Below are 19276 nucleotides of genomic sequence, written 5' to 3'. Positions count from 1 at the left end.
TAAAATGCTAAACTAGTGCGAACTAGGCTTAAGAGTCCTAATTCCAACGTATAGATAGTGTTAATGCGAGTGACGTGTGGGCGACACAATGGGCAGTGATAGGATCTCTCTATGAGCCGCTAAGATTGACACACTGACATTTTGTGATGTTCAGGTCACACCTGCAGCGACGGTTAACTGTTTATTTAACTTATTTGATTTATTTATCTCATTCATTTATTTATCTTTTTTTTAACAATGTATGATCTCGTACCACTACTCAATAGGGATGATGGCTAGGTTTGAATATATTGATTTTTATGATACGTTCGGGTAAATAAGGTCAAAGCAAAGATATTTGCAAAATAAATATTTTATAATATCCCTGTAGCTCCGAAAGAAAAGATCGCAGATACCTTAGATTACATCATCACTTACCATCAGATGAGAAGAAGAAATGGCGACTCTCCTCCGGAAAGTACACTGTTGATGGACCCCCTAGAAGGTGGACCGAGGACATCAAGCGGGTTGCAGGGAGCCCCTGGATGCTGGCAGCTTGAGTTCGTGGTGTATGGAACTACATGCATGAGGCCAATGTGCAGCAGTTAATGACGATGGTAATAATGGCCTATTTTCATGATCATCATCATCATCATTATCAACCCATATTCGGCTCACTGCTGAGCTCGAGTCTCCTCTCAGAATACGAGAGGTTTGGCTAATAGTCCACCACGCTGGCCCAATTGGGATTGGTAGACTTCACACACGCAGATAATCAAGAAAATTCTCTGGCATGCAGATTTCCTCGCGATGTTTTTCCTTCACCGTTTGAGACAAGTGATATTTAATTTCTTATAGTGCACACCGGACTTACTTTCACAAAATTGCTTTACTATTAGCATACTCCTAATTTATATACAATTTAGGTAACTATCATCATCCCTATTACGAGTATAGTTACAACATAGATAACACAATTCTAATGCTAATGTCACACTTGAAAAAGTTCAAACATGAAAAAGCACTTGCTTTTTATCAGTCATACGACTATAATAGGAATGAGTCCATCATTAATCTAGTGAAATAAATAAGTAGATATGCAACTATTAAATAAGTGGGCAGTATGTCTTGACCATCATCATTTCGTAGTTCAACTGGTTATTCTCTGGCTTTGGATCATGTGGACCAGGGTTCGAGAGTCGATAAATGTACCTAATGTTGAGCTTTCTTACAATTTTCAGTAACAGCCCAGGGTTGGAAAATCGGTACAGTCAGAGGCGATATTACATATGTATAGTGCATGAGGTGCGTTGCACACGGGCGCCGCGATCTCAGGAGCACCGGGGCGCCGCGATCTCAGGAGCAGCCGAGCGCCACTCCGGCTAACATATCTAAATTTTGCATAGCATGTAGAGCTCTTCTTAAATAAACATGTCTAGTTAGGTAACTAATTACAAGGTATTTGTTTGCTACTTATACAGTTTATGGTAACTTATTACGACTGTTTTCTAATTGCTTTCTACACTTCTGGACTGAGCTTGTTTTTTTTTTTTCTTTTCAGTTTTTTTATACTTTATGCAGTCGGGTTTTTTTATTGGTTTAATTAATTTATTTATTACGACTCGAGTCTTTTTAAAAGGCCTTCCATTTGTCGAGCCCTGAAAAAGACTCAGACTCCTAAACATTAGGGATAAAGAATTCGAGTCTTTAGGAACAATAGTTGGAATTGTAATGTAAAAGTTTTGAATATTTTTAAATTTTATTTCAACAAAACATTATTTTTGTATAAACAAGGCGTTAAACAATTTTAAATATCGCTTTCGAGATGGTGCCCGCCTTCAGCTGCTTAAGCGCGTCCTGGTATCCGGATAGAGGGTAAGTTTTAACCCCCAGCTTCTCGTAGTTCAGGTACCTGTAAAAATATATTTCGTAGAAATTAGAAAGAGATCATACATATACCAAACGGCTTCTGGATAAATTGTATATTTTTGTTATTCCTACAATTATTCAGATGACTAACATAAGCTGTATATATATTTTTTCCGGTTACCGTACGACTAGCTTCAGCCGTACGCCGACTACGTTAACCTTTTAACTTTGACATTTTTTTTTTACTTTGAGTTTTGCACACTAGTTTCACGCTGGGAAAATCGCGTAACTTATCCAAAATTAAAATTGCCAAAACTATTGCCGACATACGTCAAAAGTAACACGTTAAGTAGAATAAAAAAAATACCTGCTGCCCATAGCGCTGAGTAGTCCAATAGCCTTGGGGAAGCTGAACGGGTTGATCTTCACGCCGATAATAGTCAACTCCTTGTCATATATTTGGTATGGATTCACTCTGAAAAGGATTTCAATTCATCATCTACCTTTGCTAACAATCTCACAAATTGTTGTGACAAAAATCTATTTATAAAGAGGAAAGGTTTTTTTTGCTTGTTTTTTGTAGCAAGTAGGCTCCGAAAATACTGGACTTTTTTAAAACTCTTTCACCAATGGGAAGTTACAATATCAGCGAGCAATATACTCTATATTTTCTCTCCATGTTCCTTCAGAAACTAAGCGAGTGAAATTGTGGGGGAGTCCTCTAAAATAAACTTGTACCTCTCCCAAGTAAGCCCGCTTTTATTAGACTGCATCATCTCTTTACAGCAGGTAAGATCACAGTCAAGGGCTAACCTACATTACCACAGGCTATATTTTATTCCCGTAATCCCAAGGGAACGGTTGAAACCGCGTGGTGTCTGCTAATTACCTATAACTGACGGCCTCCGTGACGGAATGCTATGCGCAGTTTATAAGACGGAAGTCTTGGGTTCAATCTCCAGCTCGACCGATTGAGGTTTCTTAATTGGTCCAGGTCTGGCTGGTGGGAGGCTTTGGCCATGGCTAGTTACCAGCCTACCGGCAAAGACGTACCGCACAAGCGATTTAGCGTTCCGGTACGATGTCGTGTAGAAACGTGTAGGTGTGGATTTTCATCCTACTCCTAACAAGTTAGCCCGCTTTCATCTTAGATTGCATCATCAGGCACCAGATGAGATTGTAGTCAAGGGCTAACTTGTAAAGAAGAAAAAAAGAAGTATATACAATAATAGGTACTAAAAAAAATTCAAAATCAAAATCAAAATTCATTTATGTCTAATAGGCTTAATTTACAAGCTCTTTCGAAACGTCAGGTAATAATATTAAACTTAAGATAATTATATATATTATATACATTGCCTTATATACTTACATAGCCTGGTGAGTGGGAGGGCAACAACCAAAAACTACGTATTTACCGCCGTGTTGGAGGTAGTTGAAGCTGATCTCCATCACCTTGCCCACGCCTGGGAATAGTAGAGGTTAAGATTCAAAACTAGATAATACCCAAAACTTGAGATCGAAAGTAAAACTTGTGTCCAAAAATAATCTACCAAATTGCACATCAGCAGTTAACTAAGTTTCGGGTTTACCATATTGTTGTTTGTCTATCTAACTGTCTCTCTTATACGATTAGACTAGAATACGCCCGCGACTTTATCCGCCCTTAGACCTCCTTAATCCGGCCCTCTCGGAAAATCTGTTCTTAGTGGACCTCTACTACCTATGAACTAACTCCCTGTCTGTGTGTAACTATCAAGATTTTTTTAGATATAAATAAGTTCTAGGGCGGTAAGGGTAGGCCTGGGCCGGGGATGGACTTTCGACTTTGTACGTCAAGCGGTTTTCGATATATTTTGATGAACGACCTTTCGCATTTATATATTAATATAATAACTGATTAGAGCTATTACTTTGATTTGACGCTATGAGTATGATGTCTTTTAAGTCAGCCATTGACCATCATTTATTCTGACAATCCTGCAGCGGAAATAGCAGCGCAGACCTCTATTTATCAAATCCAGAATAGGTACCTACCTAAAGCCTCTTCTTTAAGTTATTATTATCAGATATCGATTATTAATTGAACATTTTTTTTTTCCTGAATGAATTTATTTCCAAGAAGCAAGTAAGAGAAAATACATATTAATAATTAAATTAATTAAAAAGAACAATATAAAATTGTATTTATTACCTGTACAATCGATAATGACGTCATAGAGTTGTTTCTCTGCAGCCAGAACGTCAGGTGTAATCAACCTGTAGCCTGTTTCTGAAAATTACAGTTGAAAATGTTTGAGTATATTGTGAAAATGGCTGAAATTCGATCGAAAGAACATTTCTGTGTAGTTTATAAAATCTATAAAGTAGATATCTCCTGCTATTTTAATTTAGCAACAAAACGTAGCCTGTTTTCTGTACCAAGATCCAACTTAATCTCTACGATAAAATTCATCAAAACAGGTTCAGCGAATTTAGTCGTGAAAAAGTTACCTTAGGTGGCCCACCTTACTTATTGTTCCGCCAACTGATCTATACTAATATTATAAAGCTGAAGAGTTTGTTTGTTTGTTTGCTTGTTTGAACGCGCTAATCTGAGGAACTACTGGTCCGATTTGAAAAATTCTTTCAGTGTCGAGGCTAAAAATTTATCAAGGCTAAAGGCTATTGTCCCCCTAATTTTTCGGGAACAGGAACCACGCGGGTGAAACCGCGTGGCGTCACCTAGTATTATTTTTAGACATACCCATTAACTTGACTATATCCAGTCTGGATTTATTCATCTCGGAAACTGTGACATCTCTATGACCTTGCAGATGCAGTGTTGTTATCCACAAATTACCTAAAAAACACATTTTATTAGTGCATTTTCAGCTTTTGGCTTTTTCGGCTATGCTTCGTCCTGTACGCAAGAAAGGTTAACATAAATGAGAGACAAATATCTGAGCATTCCATAGATTCGCAGTGTGGATTCTCGGCAGAGTCGTAGCTACCTACTCGTCATCAACCCATATTCGGCTCACTGCTGAGCTCGAGTCTCCTCTCAGAATGAGAGGGCTACCTACTACCGGATACCTATTAACCTGTTTTGACGGCCTCCGTGGCGCAATTTTATGCGCGGTGGATCTACAAGACGGAGGTCCTGGGTTCGATCCCCGGCTGGGTAGATTGAGATTTTCTTAATTTGTCCAGGTCTGGCTGGTGGAAGGCTTCGGCCGTGGCAAGTTACCACCCTACCGGCAAAGACGTACCGCCAAGCGAATTAGCGTTCCGGTACGATGCCGTGTACCGAAATGTGATGTGAAACCGAAAGGGGTGTGGATTTTCATCCTCCTCCTAACAAGTTAGCCCGCTTTCATCTTAGACTGCATCATCACTTACCATCAGGTGAGATTGTAGTCAAGTAAAATGTAGGTAATTCACAATCTCTCTTTTTACCGTACCCCAAAAGTTCGAAACATCCTATATTTATTTTAAGCAAGCATTTTTGTTTAATTTATGAGAAATCTTTACCCTTCATATGGTCCTTCCAACTAATTATGACACCGGGCCCCTCCAAGGCACTGATTCTGAGTCCATCGTGTGGCAGAGAGAAAATCTCCAAGCAGAACACGAGACTTATGACTCCAGTGTAGGGTTAAGGAGTTCCTTTATGGTCAACACTTACTTTCTCTGTTTGTGTTGTTCTTCCTGCTCAACCTTTGGTAACATTGGGGTCCCAAGGTGCTGGAATGGCGACCCCGCACTAGAAAGCGCAGTATTGGTCGACCCCCCACCAAGTGGACTGACGACGTCAAGTAAGTCGGAGGGATTCGTTGGATGCAAGCGGCTCAGGATCGTGATGTTTATATTATATATATATATAATATTTATATTATAGAATCCCTACAAGAGGTCTGTGTCCTGCAGTGAATGTTCATCACCTGATATGATGAAGATGATGAACCTTTGGTATAAGATACTACCAGCTTTGAATACCTATTCTAATATAGAACTTTCTGCCCAAGGACTTTCTCGTAGCCACTTCTACGGCATGTAAACTAAACACACAATTATTTTTAGTAAAAATAAACCACTGAATATTTTGCCGGTTTTTCTTGGTATATTCAGACCTACAATATCCAACCGAGTATAGACTTACTAGAGAGATGTGACTTTTTGATTAAAATCAATTTATATTAGATTAGACGAATAAAAAAGATAAATTTTCATCAATTGAAATAATAATTATTATCAAGCGTTCCGGTACGATGCCGCGTAAAAACCGCCATGATAGGGTAGAATAAAATTGTACCACTGGAAGGGGTACAAAAAGTAAGCTCGCTTTCATCTTAGACTGCATCGTCACGTTACATCGCGTGATATAAAGCATGATATCGTGATAGAAAAAAAAAATACTTCAGACTCACCAATGATGCCGGCACCGACGATCAGTATCTTGCTGCCGACCGGCAGCGGTGCGGCGCGGTCAAAGCCGTGCGAGACGCAGGAGTACGGCTCGCAGAGACCCGCTGGTAAACAAATATACAGTATCACAATTATTATATAAAATAATTTTAAAACGAGCTTTAGTAATAGGTACATGATATAAGAAATCGACGTGCCAGGTGCCGATGCTTTTGATATAGACAAGCAGTACTGATACTTGTTTTTGTGACAGTAACTTTGTTCTGTAGTAACGCTGTCCGGCAAAGCATAGACCTGGTTTTGCGGGCAGCAGCAGTATTGTGCCCAACCGCCGTCGCGCCAGATTCCTATGGTGCTGATCACAGAACAGACATCGCTAAAAGCTAACGCTTTCTTATATCTGTGGTGCTGATGATACCGAGAGACAGTACTGATACTTGCCGTTGTGGCAGTTACCTTATTCTGTTGTGACGCCGTCCGGCAAAGCATAGACCTGATCTTAAGGGCAGCGGCAGTATTGTGCCCAACTGCCGTCGCGCCAGATTCCTATGGTGCTGATGATACCGAGAGGCAGTACTAATACTTGCCGTTGTAGCAGTTACCTTGTTCTGTAATTTTGCCAATCGCCGTCGCGCCAGATGCCGATGGTGATGTTGACAGAGAGAGGCAGTATTGTTACTTGCTGTCGTGACAGTTATCTTGTTCTCTAGTGATGCCATTCGGCAACGTATAGACCTGGTCCTGCGGGCAGCGGTAATACTGCGTCCAACCACCATCACGCCAGATGCCGATAGTGATGGTGATTTGCATAGCGAACGGCAGTTCTGTAACTTGCCATCGTGGCAATTAGATACCTTGTTCAGTAGTGATGCCGTCCGGCAACGCATAGACCTGGTCCTGCGGGCAACGGCAATATTGCGCCCAGCCGCCGTCACGCCAGATGCCGATGGTGCTGTTGATGCCGGCCGAGAGGCAGTACTGGTACTTGCCGTCACGGCAAAAGTTGCACAGGTTGCAGGCACTGTACAACAATTTGAAAAATGATTAGCAATACATTCAACATTTGAAAAGTTACAAAACTGTGACGTGACGTTTTTATGACAACTCCATGACGAAGTGACGAAGTTACTCTACCTAAACTGCTAGTTTGTGCTAGGAATAAATACAACAACTCAGTCAAGGGATCGAACCATATACCACTAAATTGGAAGTCTTAACCATTAAACTACTAAGACTGGTAAAAATACATCAACCGTACGAATAAAATTTTAATCTAACAAGATATATTATGTTAACAATGAATAATAAATAGCCTTTTTATTTTCTCATCTTCACAACAATTTTACAATTGATTTAACTTAATGTAAAGTACGTTAATTATTATTAATTAAATTAAATAGTATTATTATTAATTAATTACAATTTTTAAAACAACACATTGAACACCGTATCATATAATATTATTATTACTATTACATGTAGGTATTTATCTTTGACATCCAATAAAAAATACATGTTATTAGCAGCGTTTTACCTGAAATAAAACGCATATTAAAATACTTACCTCACTGGAAGCTTTATATTGAGAGTAGCATTTCCGTTTCCGTCGATTTCATACCAGTTTTCGTACTTTTATTGACGTCACGTCTGGCTATGTGGCGCCACCTGGCGGTGTCGGGCTCGGGAAGTTTCGTAAATCGCTGAGCGCGACTTTAGCTCATTGGCTCAATATATCACCAGGCAGGAATTACTTAAAGCTTCCAGTGAGGTAAGTATTTTAATATGCGTTTTATTTCAGGTAAAACGCTGCTATTAAAATATTGACCGTAACTGGAAGCTTTATATTGAGAGCCTGTTTGTTTTCGCCTGGTGACGCCACATTATGGTATTATTTCGCCAATGTGATTATTAAAATAAAACTTTTTATAACAATATTATCTCTAATTCGATTAGGCTTTATTTAGAGAACAAGCTAGTAACGAAGTTTGACTTACTATGTCTGTGCATAATACAATATTCCATTTTGTTGGAATGTAGCAAAAATACATGTCTACGGTACAATGGTAGCCAGTAATAAGTATCTATTGTCTGTGGATATTATTTATTCAAACTGTCAACTCTTGGACATTCAAGTGTCATAATATGTCATCAGCCATTTACTATATTTTACAAATATTAATAAATAGAACAGTTAGCAGTGCTTAACGTGTTTTCGTTCATCTCGCGACTCCAACTCTCAACACATTTTTTGGATTGGAGTTCAATACTTTTAATTTTAGGGATTTCCTCATATAATTGATATTCACACTAAATTATTTAGGAAAAACACTGCTGACCGATATAGTAGTCGTTATGAAGATTTCTTACGTGACGTCTTTACTCATTCTGCTATAACCATATGCGAGGCGGTTTTTTAAAAAAAAAAAATAATAATTTACAAAGAAATTAATATTAATTCTTGCTGCATTTAGTCGTAGTGGATAGTTATTTTATTTAATAATGAAATAGACTTATTATTTCCTAAAGAAAAATTATGATAGTGATTATTTTATTTACAAATAATTTCCAGCCAGAGTAAATACTTCTATCGGTATTTGAGCCAAATTGCGGCCAAAATTAAATAAAATCATCAGATTTTATACTATGTTATCCCTATAATAAGTAATGTTAGGTCATATACACGCCTTTCAGAGTGTACCTACAAAAATATAACTATTGAAAAAATAACTTATTAAGAAGTTACTGACATTCCAAACTGGTGGCATGGAATTTTTAGGCTTTCTTAACAATTTGGCATGAATTTAAGGATATGCTTTACAAAGTTATTGATCTCTTAAGTAGGTTACTTGAAGATTCAAGAAACTTAAACTGAGTCAGTTCTTAGACATTAGGTCATATGATGTACTAAAACTTTTACTTTTAGACAAACACTACACAAGCCGATTTTTAAGTTTTGACAGGAAATAATTTCAGGTTTTCCCATATTTCTTGAAGACTACCTCTAACAGTTTTGTAACTGCTAAGTCCGTTGTCGTGATTATAATAAATTTGTCTTCATTCTATAGAATTATCGGTACTGCTAGCACTCGGAATCTGAGATCCAAATGACATAAGACTTACTCTTATCAAGGCTATTAAATATATTCCTGTCAACCGATTCTGATGATTCTCTGAGAATCAGTGTAAGTGGTGGCGATACCATAAAGCAAGTGGGAAATTCCCTATACACATTGTACACATCGTATAAAACAACTTGAGCGTAAGTTACATCTCGGGATACGTACAAGTAATCATGGACTACATGTACCTTATTTAATGAGTCAGATCAGAATAGATCAGTCACCGACATACCCTATTTCACAATCACTTTTTCTATGCTACAGTAATGAAAGCGTATGTATGGAAGGTGGCGATGTTGTATAACAAGTGATTTGCATGCTTGTTGTTCCTGCCGCGTATACTATTGTGTACTGTTGTGAACTTAGTGATAGTCTAATTAAGGTTACTAGACATAAAGATCTTGCAATTTTAACTGTTATATTCTATATTTAAACTTATTTCTCTTTTCCTCCGTAATATGTAACGGCAGTCATTTTGTCCAATTGAATGTTGCTTAGGAGGTGAGCTTGATTCTAGGGGCATATACGAGTAGTATGACATACATTTCCTTTTTATTGGAATGCAGTACCTATTCCTCTCGTGACCATGAATACCTCTGAGGGTGAATGTTTAGTAACGCTGCCCAAGCGTGGTCAAAGGCATCTGCTACTAACAAAAACACTGGCTGAGGGTGTCAGTGAAGTAGGTAGCTAGCAGTCTGATTATATTAAACAAGGTCATTCATTCATTCAATGGTAACGGGCAAGTTTTCGATATAGTCTACATCTACGCTTCGTATTATTTTCTTAGTAAATGTTAAAATTGTCGATTCTTAATTCTACATATCTCTTACAAAACATGCTGCGAATTCGATAGCATTGAGAAAGTATTTGAGAAAGAGACATGCATAGTTCAAATGACAAGGAAGTAATGTCCAACAATTCCCTGTATACAAAACGTAGGAAGCACCTTTGGGATTTTATTACATACACATGCAAGTAGGCTTGTGTCTATTCTTCAAACTGAGTTTTTGATGCTGTGCGTATTTAGCAAGTGGAATGAGGTTAAATATTGGTCCGGCTTCAGTATTAGCAACAGAGCATGGTGCTTTTATGATCCTTTGTATTTCATTAAGTAGACAATTGTTGATATTTCTTCCAAAACAGGAGTGTGGAACGATGTTCCATATAGATTAAGAAAAACACGAGGTTATTCGAGAGAACGGTAGGAGATAACCTCAGATTAACCTCTGTACGTTTCTGGTGCGACCATTTTCTCTCATTGAAAAAGGTGGTGAAAAAGGTGGCTAAAAAGACCGCTTGAAATGAAGTCTATCTCAAAATACTTTAGGTTTTCTGGATGCATTAAACTTTAAAGCATACATAATACCCTTGATGGGCCTCGAGCCCCTGAAAAAGGATTCACTTAGAATCCTTTGTTTTAATAGAAATTTTTATGTTACCGCTTATGCGTTTTTCTACATTTGCTAGGTGACGGAGGGTATCATAATATGTTTTACCTTTTCGTTTGTTTCCAAGTTTTATGAAACCTGGAGTATGGTTATAAATTTTGCAAATAATAAACTGAATACATCCAGTAATACCTTTAAAAAACTTTGATGTATTCGGAAAAATAAGTTTCCTGCCTTTAACCTCTATACCAAAATGTACATGATGTTTTAATCTGACGCTTTCGTTCATCAGATTTTTACGCCATTGTTACAAAGTAATTAATTAACCCATTGGTTACAAATCTAGTTGCCCTATTCACTATTTTCGTCTTTATTATCAACCCATATCAATTGGAAAAATGTCATTTACCTACTGTGGGATATTCACGAGTAAGCAATAAATGACATTTTTACATAGAAACTCAATTTTGTATATGTCAACTAGCAAACGTAAAAGATAGTGAGTCAGCCTGCAAGGGCTTTAGGACATTAGTCTCTTGTACATTGCTGATAAACACCCCGCGAGAGTGGATTATAATGATCATACAAGCAAGGCTGCGCAAGCGTTCCAAGCGATGGAATCTTAACATTTTTCATGCATTCCCCTCGCGAGGGGTGGCGATCACACACACGACATCGACACGGGTATTTGAATAATTTATATAGATAGATAAGATATTCGTATCCACACATGTTTGATAAACACCCCGCGAGGGTGGATTGTATTGATCATGCAAGCAAGGCTGTGCATGAACGTGTGCGCATTACAGATATGTATATTCCGTGTTGTATGTTCCACGCGATGGAACATTACTCTTCATGCATACGCCCGCGACGGTGGCGATCAAGGACACCGGTATTTGAATAATTTATATAAAGAGATAAACACCCCGCGAGGGTGGGTTGTAATTATCATGCAAGCATGGCTGTGCATGAGCGTTTACGCATTGTATGTATATTCCATGTTGTGTGTTCTACGTGATGAAATTTCAACACTATTCGTGCCTTGCCCTTGCGAGGGGCGGCGATCCTCAGTATTTGACTGGAAATACGTCTAGGAATGTTAACACTTTCTATAACCTCGTCCCCATGAGGGGCGGTAATCTATTAGTCCGATATTTGACTGTGCAAATACGTCCAGGAATATTCAAACTTTTTATACCTTACTCAGTAAGTTGGTTTTGCAAATACGTCCAGAAACGTTAAAAAACTGTGTATACCTTGCCCCCGCGAGGGGCGGTAATTTTTTAGACCGATATTTGACTGCAAATGTGTCCAGCCACGTTAACAGTGTCTACGCCTTACCCCTGCGTGGGGTGGCGATTTATTAGACCAGTAATTTACATCCAATCAAAATTCCTGTGTTAAATTCTGGCGGGATCTGTGAACCTTTTTTCAATGCCGGTTTGAATTGAAGTAACAATATGTTTGAGTAACTTCCAAAAACTCTTTGTCTAACTTGTCTTCGAGCATTCGTAATTTATGTACTCCTTTGAAACGAAAGCCACTGGCCACGCGTTCGTTTTGCAGTATATATTATATTATGTTAGACAACAGTCTATTGCTAGAACGTTCACTTTGGTTTCTGAGTTCACATTTTTAGGAAGCCCGCTGGGCGCGCCACTTTTAATACTATTTTAACTGTTGAAAAATCACTACAAAGAAAATATTATTATATACATGCAAGTACGAAAACATTTGCAAAAAAGCAAGACTTTCAAACACATGAAGTAGTGATCCGAACGGAAAAACCGTTAAAATAATGATCACGTACTATTTTCAAATGAAATTTGAAATTTTACATAATTTAACGTTAATTACATTAACGTTGTATGTAACAACGTAATAAAATATAAAGTACTCACAGCGAATTCACTTCACTTATTACACTTTATCTTGCAATATCGGGTACCAACTGATTGCAAGATGTTGCTTCGACGGTAAACAAAACGCCAATGAGCTAAAGTCGCGCTCAGCGATTTACGAAACTTCCCGAGCCCGACACCGCCAGGTGGCGCCACATAGCCAGACGTGACGTCAATAAAAGTACGAAAACTGGTATGAAATCGACGGAAACGGAAATGCTACTCTCAATATAAAGCTTCCAGTTACGGTCAATATTTTAATATTATTATTACTCTATTAATTAATTAAAGGGTTTTGCATAAACAATAAATCTAAAAATATGCATTTTATTCATGCATTTAGTCCTTTGATATAGGTATTCCAAACATCTATACTAATCTATACTAATATTATAAAGAGGTAAAGTTTGTAAGTTTGTAACATTCTTTAAATGGGGTAATCTTCGGAACTACTGGTCCGATTTCAAAAACTCTTTCACCAGTAGAAGGCTACGTTATCGTAGAGCGCTATATTTACTTTACTGTAATTTTTTTCTGTCTGTCTTTTTATGACCGGGCATCACGCTGAAACTAATAAATGAATTTAAATAAAACTGTGCCAAGGTTTTTTTTGAGACTATAATACGAAGAATAATACGAAAATAAAAATATCAGAAACGGTTGAAGTAGGGGTAGAAAGTTTGTATGGAAAGTCCTTAATTTTTCTAGGTACATTTGTAAATGTAAAATGATTAGTGGAATATTTTTTAAGCATACGTTGATAAGTTTGCAAAAATATAAATAGAAGGATGTGAAATAGGGGTTGAAAGTTGACATCGATGATTACGCGAACAAAGTCGCGGGCGTCCGCTAGTACATAATAATTTAAGTCAAGAACATATTTTTTTTTTATCTGAGATTTATTATATATATTATTTATTTTAGTTGTTTCTCATTATCTAAATCTCATAACGTCATTTCACCCAGATACATCTACTATTTGTATAACAATAAGTCAGGTTTTCCTTTCTGACGCTATAACTCCAGAACGCACGAACCGATTTCCACGGTTTTGCATTCGTTAGAAAGGTCTCGGGCTCCGTGAGGTTCATAGCAAAGAAAATTAGGGTTAGGGTAGGGGTAGGGGTAGGGTAGGGGTAGGTAGTTGAAAGTTTACATCGACTTTCACGCGGACGAAGTCGCGGGCGTCCGCTAGTACATATATAATAAATACAGTTATCATTGATTTTTTATTTTTATTTTTATTTTAACATAACATTGATTAGATTAAAATAATAGTAATAAATAGTAGTAAAATTACCTTTTATTTTTATTTTTATCATGCATTATTTTTATTATAAACAATTCACTTATATAACATTCAGCGTTATTAATTTAATAGTCTTGTAATTTTATTATTGTTTACTGTTATTATGTTCACATGATAATGATAGTATGTTAATCGTAAGATATAATTTCTACATAAATATCTAAATAATTATGTAAGCACTAGTGGACGCCTGCGACTTGATCGCGAGGAATTTATTTATTTATTAAGGAAAATATCAAATTCATGCTTACATTTAATAACAATTTTAGGTTATGTCAATGATTAACTATTTAAAAGATTTTCACAACATTCACATTTTTTTACAGAGTACCTATATGTTATGTCATTAGTTTCTTAGCTACGGATGTACCTACTCATATCGTATCCATTATTTCTACTAGGTATAAAAACATGATCTAATATATTCTAATATAAACTACAATATAATCTAAGATACTAAATATATAACAAGAGAATTTGTTTGTTCTGGTCCCGTCTCACACCGTCCGTCCCCATCTCCTCATTTTCCATCCTCCCCCTGCATCCTTTAAAGTTACAGCGATGTGACATCGCGCATTTCCATGGCAACTTCGTTGTTCTTCATTCATTGACAGAGGCCTTTTGTTCACATTAATTGACATAGGCCTTTTGTAGGGACTTCCAAACATCACGATCCTGAGCCTGCATCCAGCGAATCCCTGCGACTCGCTTAAAGTCGTCAGTCCACCTAGTGGGGGTTCGTTTTGTATTGCGAGGTCGCTATTCCAGCACCTTGGGACCCCAACGTCCATCGGCTCTTCGAACTATGTGCCCCGCCCGTTGCCACTTTAGCCTCGCGACTGGTTCTGCAGATGTCCTCATTTCTGATTCGATCACGCAAAGATACTCCAAGCATAGCTCGTTCCATCGCCCGCTGTGTTACTTTGAACCTTCTTATGAGGTCCATAGTTGGCGAGCAAGTCTCGGAACACTCATCACTGGTGACACGCACTGTTCGAAGACACTGTCTTCAGGCACTGAGGAGTTTCGAAAAATGCTGTAAGTGGAGTTGGATTGGAACTGGACCATATGTCCTAGGTATATGTATTCGTCTACAATTTCGAGTGCAGCGTTCTCAACTATAACTAAGTGGAGCGATACACGAGCATTAATCATTATTTTTGTTTTGGTCATATTTATTTCAGTTTTAGAAACTCTGCTGAGGTCATTGCGCATGGTACTAAGGTCATTCAGAGTCTCTGCCATGATGACTACATCATCCGCGAACTGCAGTTGAGTTATGTACTCGCCATTGATGTTGATGCCAAGTCCTTCCCAATTCAGAAGCTTCCAATGCGGCGGTAAATAACTTCGGAGAGGTCACATCTCCCTGACGCACGCCGCAAATGGGTTGTTTTTTTTTTCCAAAGTGTTTTAGGTTCCTTAGCAACATCCGCAGAATTTAAAATAAATAAAAACTTGATGAGTTTTTATTGTGAACTGCACTGCAAATATCATGGATATGCTGATGATTTACAACTTTATTACCATTTCAAGCCGGAAAATCTTCTTGTACGACTTGTAAATGAAGACTTAATTCGGATAATTGCTTGGTTGGATCTTAATTCTCTTGTTGAATGAGATAAGGTAGGTAAATAAGATTTTTGTAAGATTAAAAATAGCGAAGTAATATCTACATTAAACGATACAGTTTTTTTTTCAAATTACAAAATTGGGTTTTGAATTGTTGAATTTCTTATATTAATCAAAACAATATAAGACCAATGTTTGAAAAAGTTTTGCATTTAATTTCAGATTTTTAGCAATGTGGGTAAGTGGTAAAAAGTTATGTAACAATCATTGACCTCTTATAATAAAAGGACGCACAATCATGTAGAAAAAATCATTAAAAACTGGTCAATTTTGCTTTGATAGTTTTAGGATTATTGGTAAAGAAAATTATACCTAAAGGCCTTTAAATATTGTCCAATATTCAATAAAATCCCAAATTCAGATCAAACTCAACCATGGGTTAAGGTTTAATTTGCAAATACGACTACTTGAATTGAGTCAGCCAAGAAGTTGGTTGGCACTCATTGAGTGGGGACGTTTTTTGGTCGCTGATTGTGCATCCACTTTTTAATAGGAGATCGATGGCAACAATTTATAGTAGAACAGTTTAGGTTAATCGACTTTATTTTTCTTTTCGTTCGCCTCACTAGATTACACTTTTCGTAACACATTTACCAGGTTAATCCCCAAGTCAAGCATACGTAAGAAAGTTTTACTTAGAAAATCTTACCGATTGGGGTCGACCACGACTTTTTGTCCGACTTTGAAGATCGATGCCTTCCCCACTTGATGCACCACGCCGCTGAACTCGTGACCAAGTGGCAACGGCCTCTCTTTGGACGCTGGGAACTCGCCCTGGAAAATTTTCAACCATCACTGCGTGGTCCTTGGGACCCTCAGACTAATTAGATAAAGACCTGCCTCGCAAGACATTATTTTTCTGTCAAAGTATATGATCAACGATCTTATGCGATTATAAACACTGTCTCTAAAGAATCGATGTTTTATAGTTTACAATCGTGTCCGTCGGTTAAAAACCTCCATAAAAATACCTTTTTGTGTAGTTATATGGTGTAAAAACGAACAAAAACTGCTAGTTTAATATAAGATATGTATGAAATCTAAGCTCATTTTCTTTAGAAAATGGCAGAAAATTTTGTTCGTGAATTTGGGTGCGATACTAGTCCTTATGTATTTAGTCTGAGTTGGGACCCCAACGTACATCCAACGGTTCTCCTTATGAGAGGATGTGCATAATTAACGCCAACTTACGAAGCTGAGAGACTTGAGGATCCAAGAATCGCGATACGTTCGCTATGGGCCTCAAAATCACTCAGCTCGCGATGGAATGGAACGAGCTATGATCGGAATTTATCTGCATGAATCATGATTGAATCAGCCCCAGTAGCACGACGACAAAGTGCATTTGCTATCGACAGGTCACGTGATCAATATTTGTCATTCCAAAAAAATCAAAAAAAAAAAATCCACAGAAGAATAGTTACTATATAGTTCAAGATGCGGGTGGCAATGGTCCCTCCTCACCTCAATATATAAATAATCACGATATCTCCAAAACCGCTAGACGAAAGATGAAATTTGGTAAGGAGGTCGTCTATAGTCAGTAGGTACCAGCTAAGATTAGATATTGCGAGAGGGCCGGATTAAAGAGGTCTAAAGGCGGACGAAGTCGCGGGCGTCCACTAGTTCAAATATAGTTCAAAGATAGTTATTTAGCCCGGATTTAGATGGGCATTTGGGTCCCATGGTGCTGGACTGATGACTTTGTACCGGAAAGCCTATTTTAATATATCTGGACCAACGCCACCAAACTGGTGACAGTAAAGTACGAGTAATCGCTTAATGTTTTGGTGTTTGGGAGTCTATAGAGAAGAAATATTATAACAGGACAGTTATCGTCCTAAATAATAATGATGATGATGGTGGTCATGATCATGATCATGATGATGATTATGATCATGAAGATGATCATGATCATGATGATGATGATAATGATGATGATGATGATGATGATGACTTACCTGAATAATATGCAGATCCGTGCCACACACGCCGGAATACTCCACTTTAACGATCACATCGTCGTCTTTCACAATGGTGGGCATGGGGTAGTTCTCGTCATATTTGAGGGTTAGGCTCTTTCCATCGAATACCACAGCTTTCATGATGCCCAGTTATTCTAGAATCAAATCATTATTTTAAGACATTTTTCACATTTTTATTGTAAGTACTCAAGCTAATTTACAGTTTTCTAGTAGTATAGTCTCGCTAAACCGCGGACGGACATGGCGAAACTATAAGGGTTTCTTTTGGACTACAAAACCCTAAAAACCCTTTAAACAACACTTTTCTATACTTTCATATAAACGATTCGTAATAATACTTTAAAGTCAATTTGAACTTCAATACTATACATAAAGTTTAAGTGTTAGTGAAGAGGTTTCGTGAAGGCAAAACAATTGTGACGTTAGGGTAGGTAGGGTAGGTAGGTACGGTACGGGTAGAGTTTAGGGTAGGGGTAGGGGTAGGGTAGGGTTGGGGTAGGGAAGATGTGCACATAAGTAAAAGTGAAGCTTGACCGGGTCCGCCATTGAATATATTTTGAATTTTTTTGTTGGAGGGCATTATAATAATCATGATCGATACTGAAGCCTAAACTACTTTTTTGTTGTTTTTTGCTGTCTGTCTATCCGTCATTTTTGAACCTACTGAAACTACTGAATGAATTAAAATGAAATTTGGCACGGATTGCTACCTTATTACGATTTTTCGTATTATGGTCTCAAATCGTGCCTAATCATGGATAATAGGATACTTTTTGTAGATTTCTTGTTTAAAGGTAGGTACATTTGTAAATGTAAAATGATTAGTGGACTATTTAGAATACTTACTTTATAAAACTTGCAAACATATAATTAGAAGGGTGTTAAATAGGGGTTGAAAGTTTACATTGATCTTTACGCGTATGAAGTCGCAGACATCCGCTATTCTAGATATAAAAATATGAACTAATATGACGTTTTATTTAACCTTTAAGGAGAATAAAGATAGGGTGAACTCACAGATCGTCCGTCGGTTATCGTAGTCGAACTGTATCTAAACGACTGCGAGATACAGTTTTATTGACATTGTATAACACGAAGGTGACCATGAAGCGCTGGATAATAGAGACGGATACTGATTTGATATTAATTGGTGCTGAGAGACATCAGCGCCCAGTTTCGTTGACTAATTCAATACATAGATGAATTAAAATCTGTATCATAGATTTCACTGAGCACATTCGTAACTTAGAGTATGTCTCTAAGTAGGTAATGGCCATGCTAGTTAGAGCGTTAGATGTAAGGGCGAAAACTTGTCATGCAAAAAAATACTTTCTGCCAGTGCGATAGGGACAAATACTACCCGTATATTTCCTGCCGTGAAATGTAAGTATATGTATCGGAAGGTGACTTGAGTGGAAAAGGGGAGTGTTAATTAACTGTCAAGGGATCCCTTAACCCTACACACAAAGATCACAAGTTCGTGACTTCACCCAAGGTCATTCTCTGCCATTCTAGGGTCTTATTTTGGTTACAGTTTGATTTGTTAATTAATTTAATTACCTCCTCCTGACAAATATTGAATAACTTTGTTCGACATTGGTTTTCTTCTTTTTTTTCTTTCTTCTTCTAAAAATATGTTTTAGCGTAGGAACTGTAGGCACTTACCTAAGATAGGAACTAT

General features: G+C 37.5%; 1 protein-coding gene across 2 annotated transcripts; it reads right to left on the bottom strand.

Moving 5' to 3' along the window:
- Positions 1–1719: 1719 nt before the first annotated feature.
- Positions 1720–18718, bottom strand: LOC112045129 (uncharacterized). 2 transcript variants are annotated; one of them, XM_052883238.1, is made up of 10 exons: positions 18613–18718; positions 17572–17729; positions 16260–16384; positions 7110–7276; positions 6258–6359; positions 4595–4690; positions 4043–4120; positions 3221–3314; positions 2216–2323; positions 1720–1891 (listed from the first exon to the last, which is right to left on the bottom strand). In XM_052883238.1, exons 2-10 carry the CDS (start codon positions 17713–17715, stop codon positions 1777–1779), a joined length of 1029 nt encoding a protein of 342 aa, XP_052739198.1. In that variant the 5' UTR covers positions 17716–17729; positions 18613–18718; the 3' UTR covers positions 1720–1776. The 2 variants fall into 2 exon arrangements, with proteins under 2 accessions (XP_052739198.1, XP_052739197.1); XM_052883237.1 differs by lacking the exon at positions 18613–18718 and adding an exon at positions 18442–18593.
- Between the last annotated feature and the right edge of the window lie 558 nt (positions 18719–19276).

This window comes from Bicyclus anynana, chromosome 8 (assembly GCF_947172395.1).
Source record: "Bicyclus anynana chromosome 8, ilBicAnyn1.1, whole genome shotgun sequence".
Taxonomy (NCBI): Eukaryota; Metazoa; Arthropoda; class Insecta; order Lepidoptera; family Nymphalidae; genus Bicyclus; species Bicyclus anynana.
This window is presented reverse-complemented; position numbering and strand designations above follow the sequence as displayed.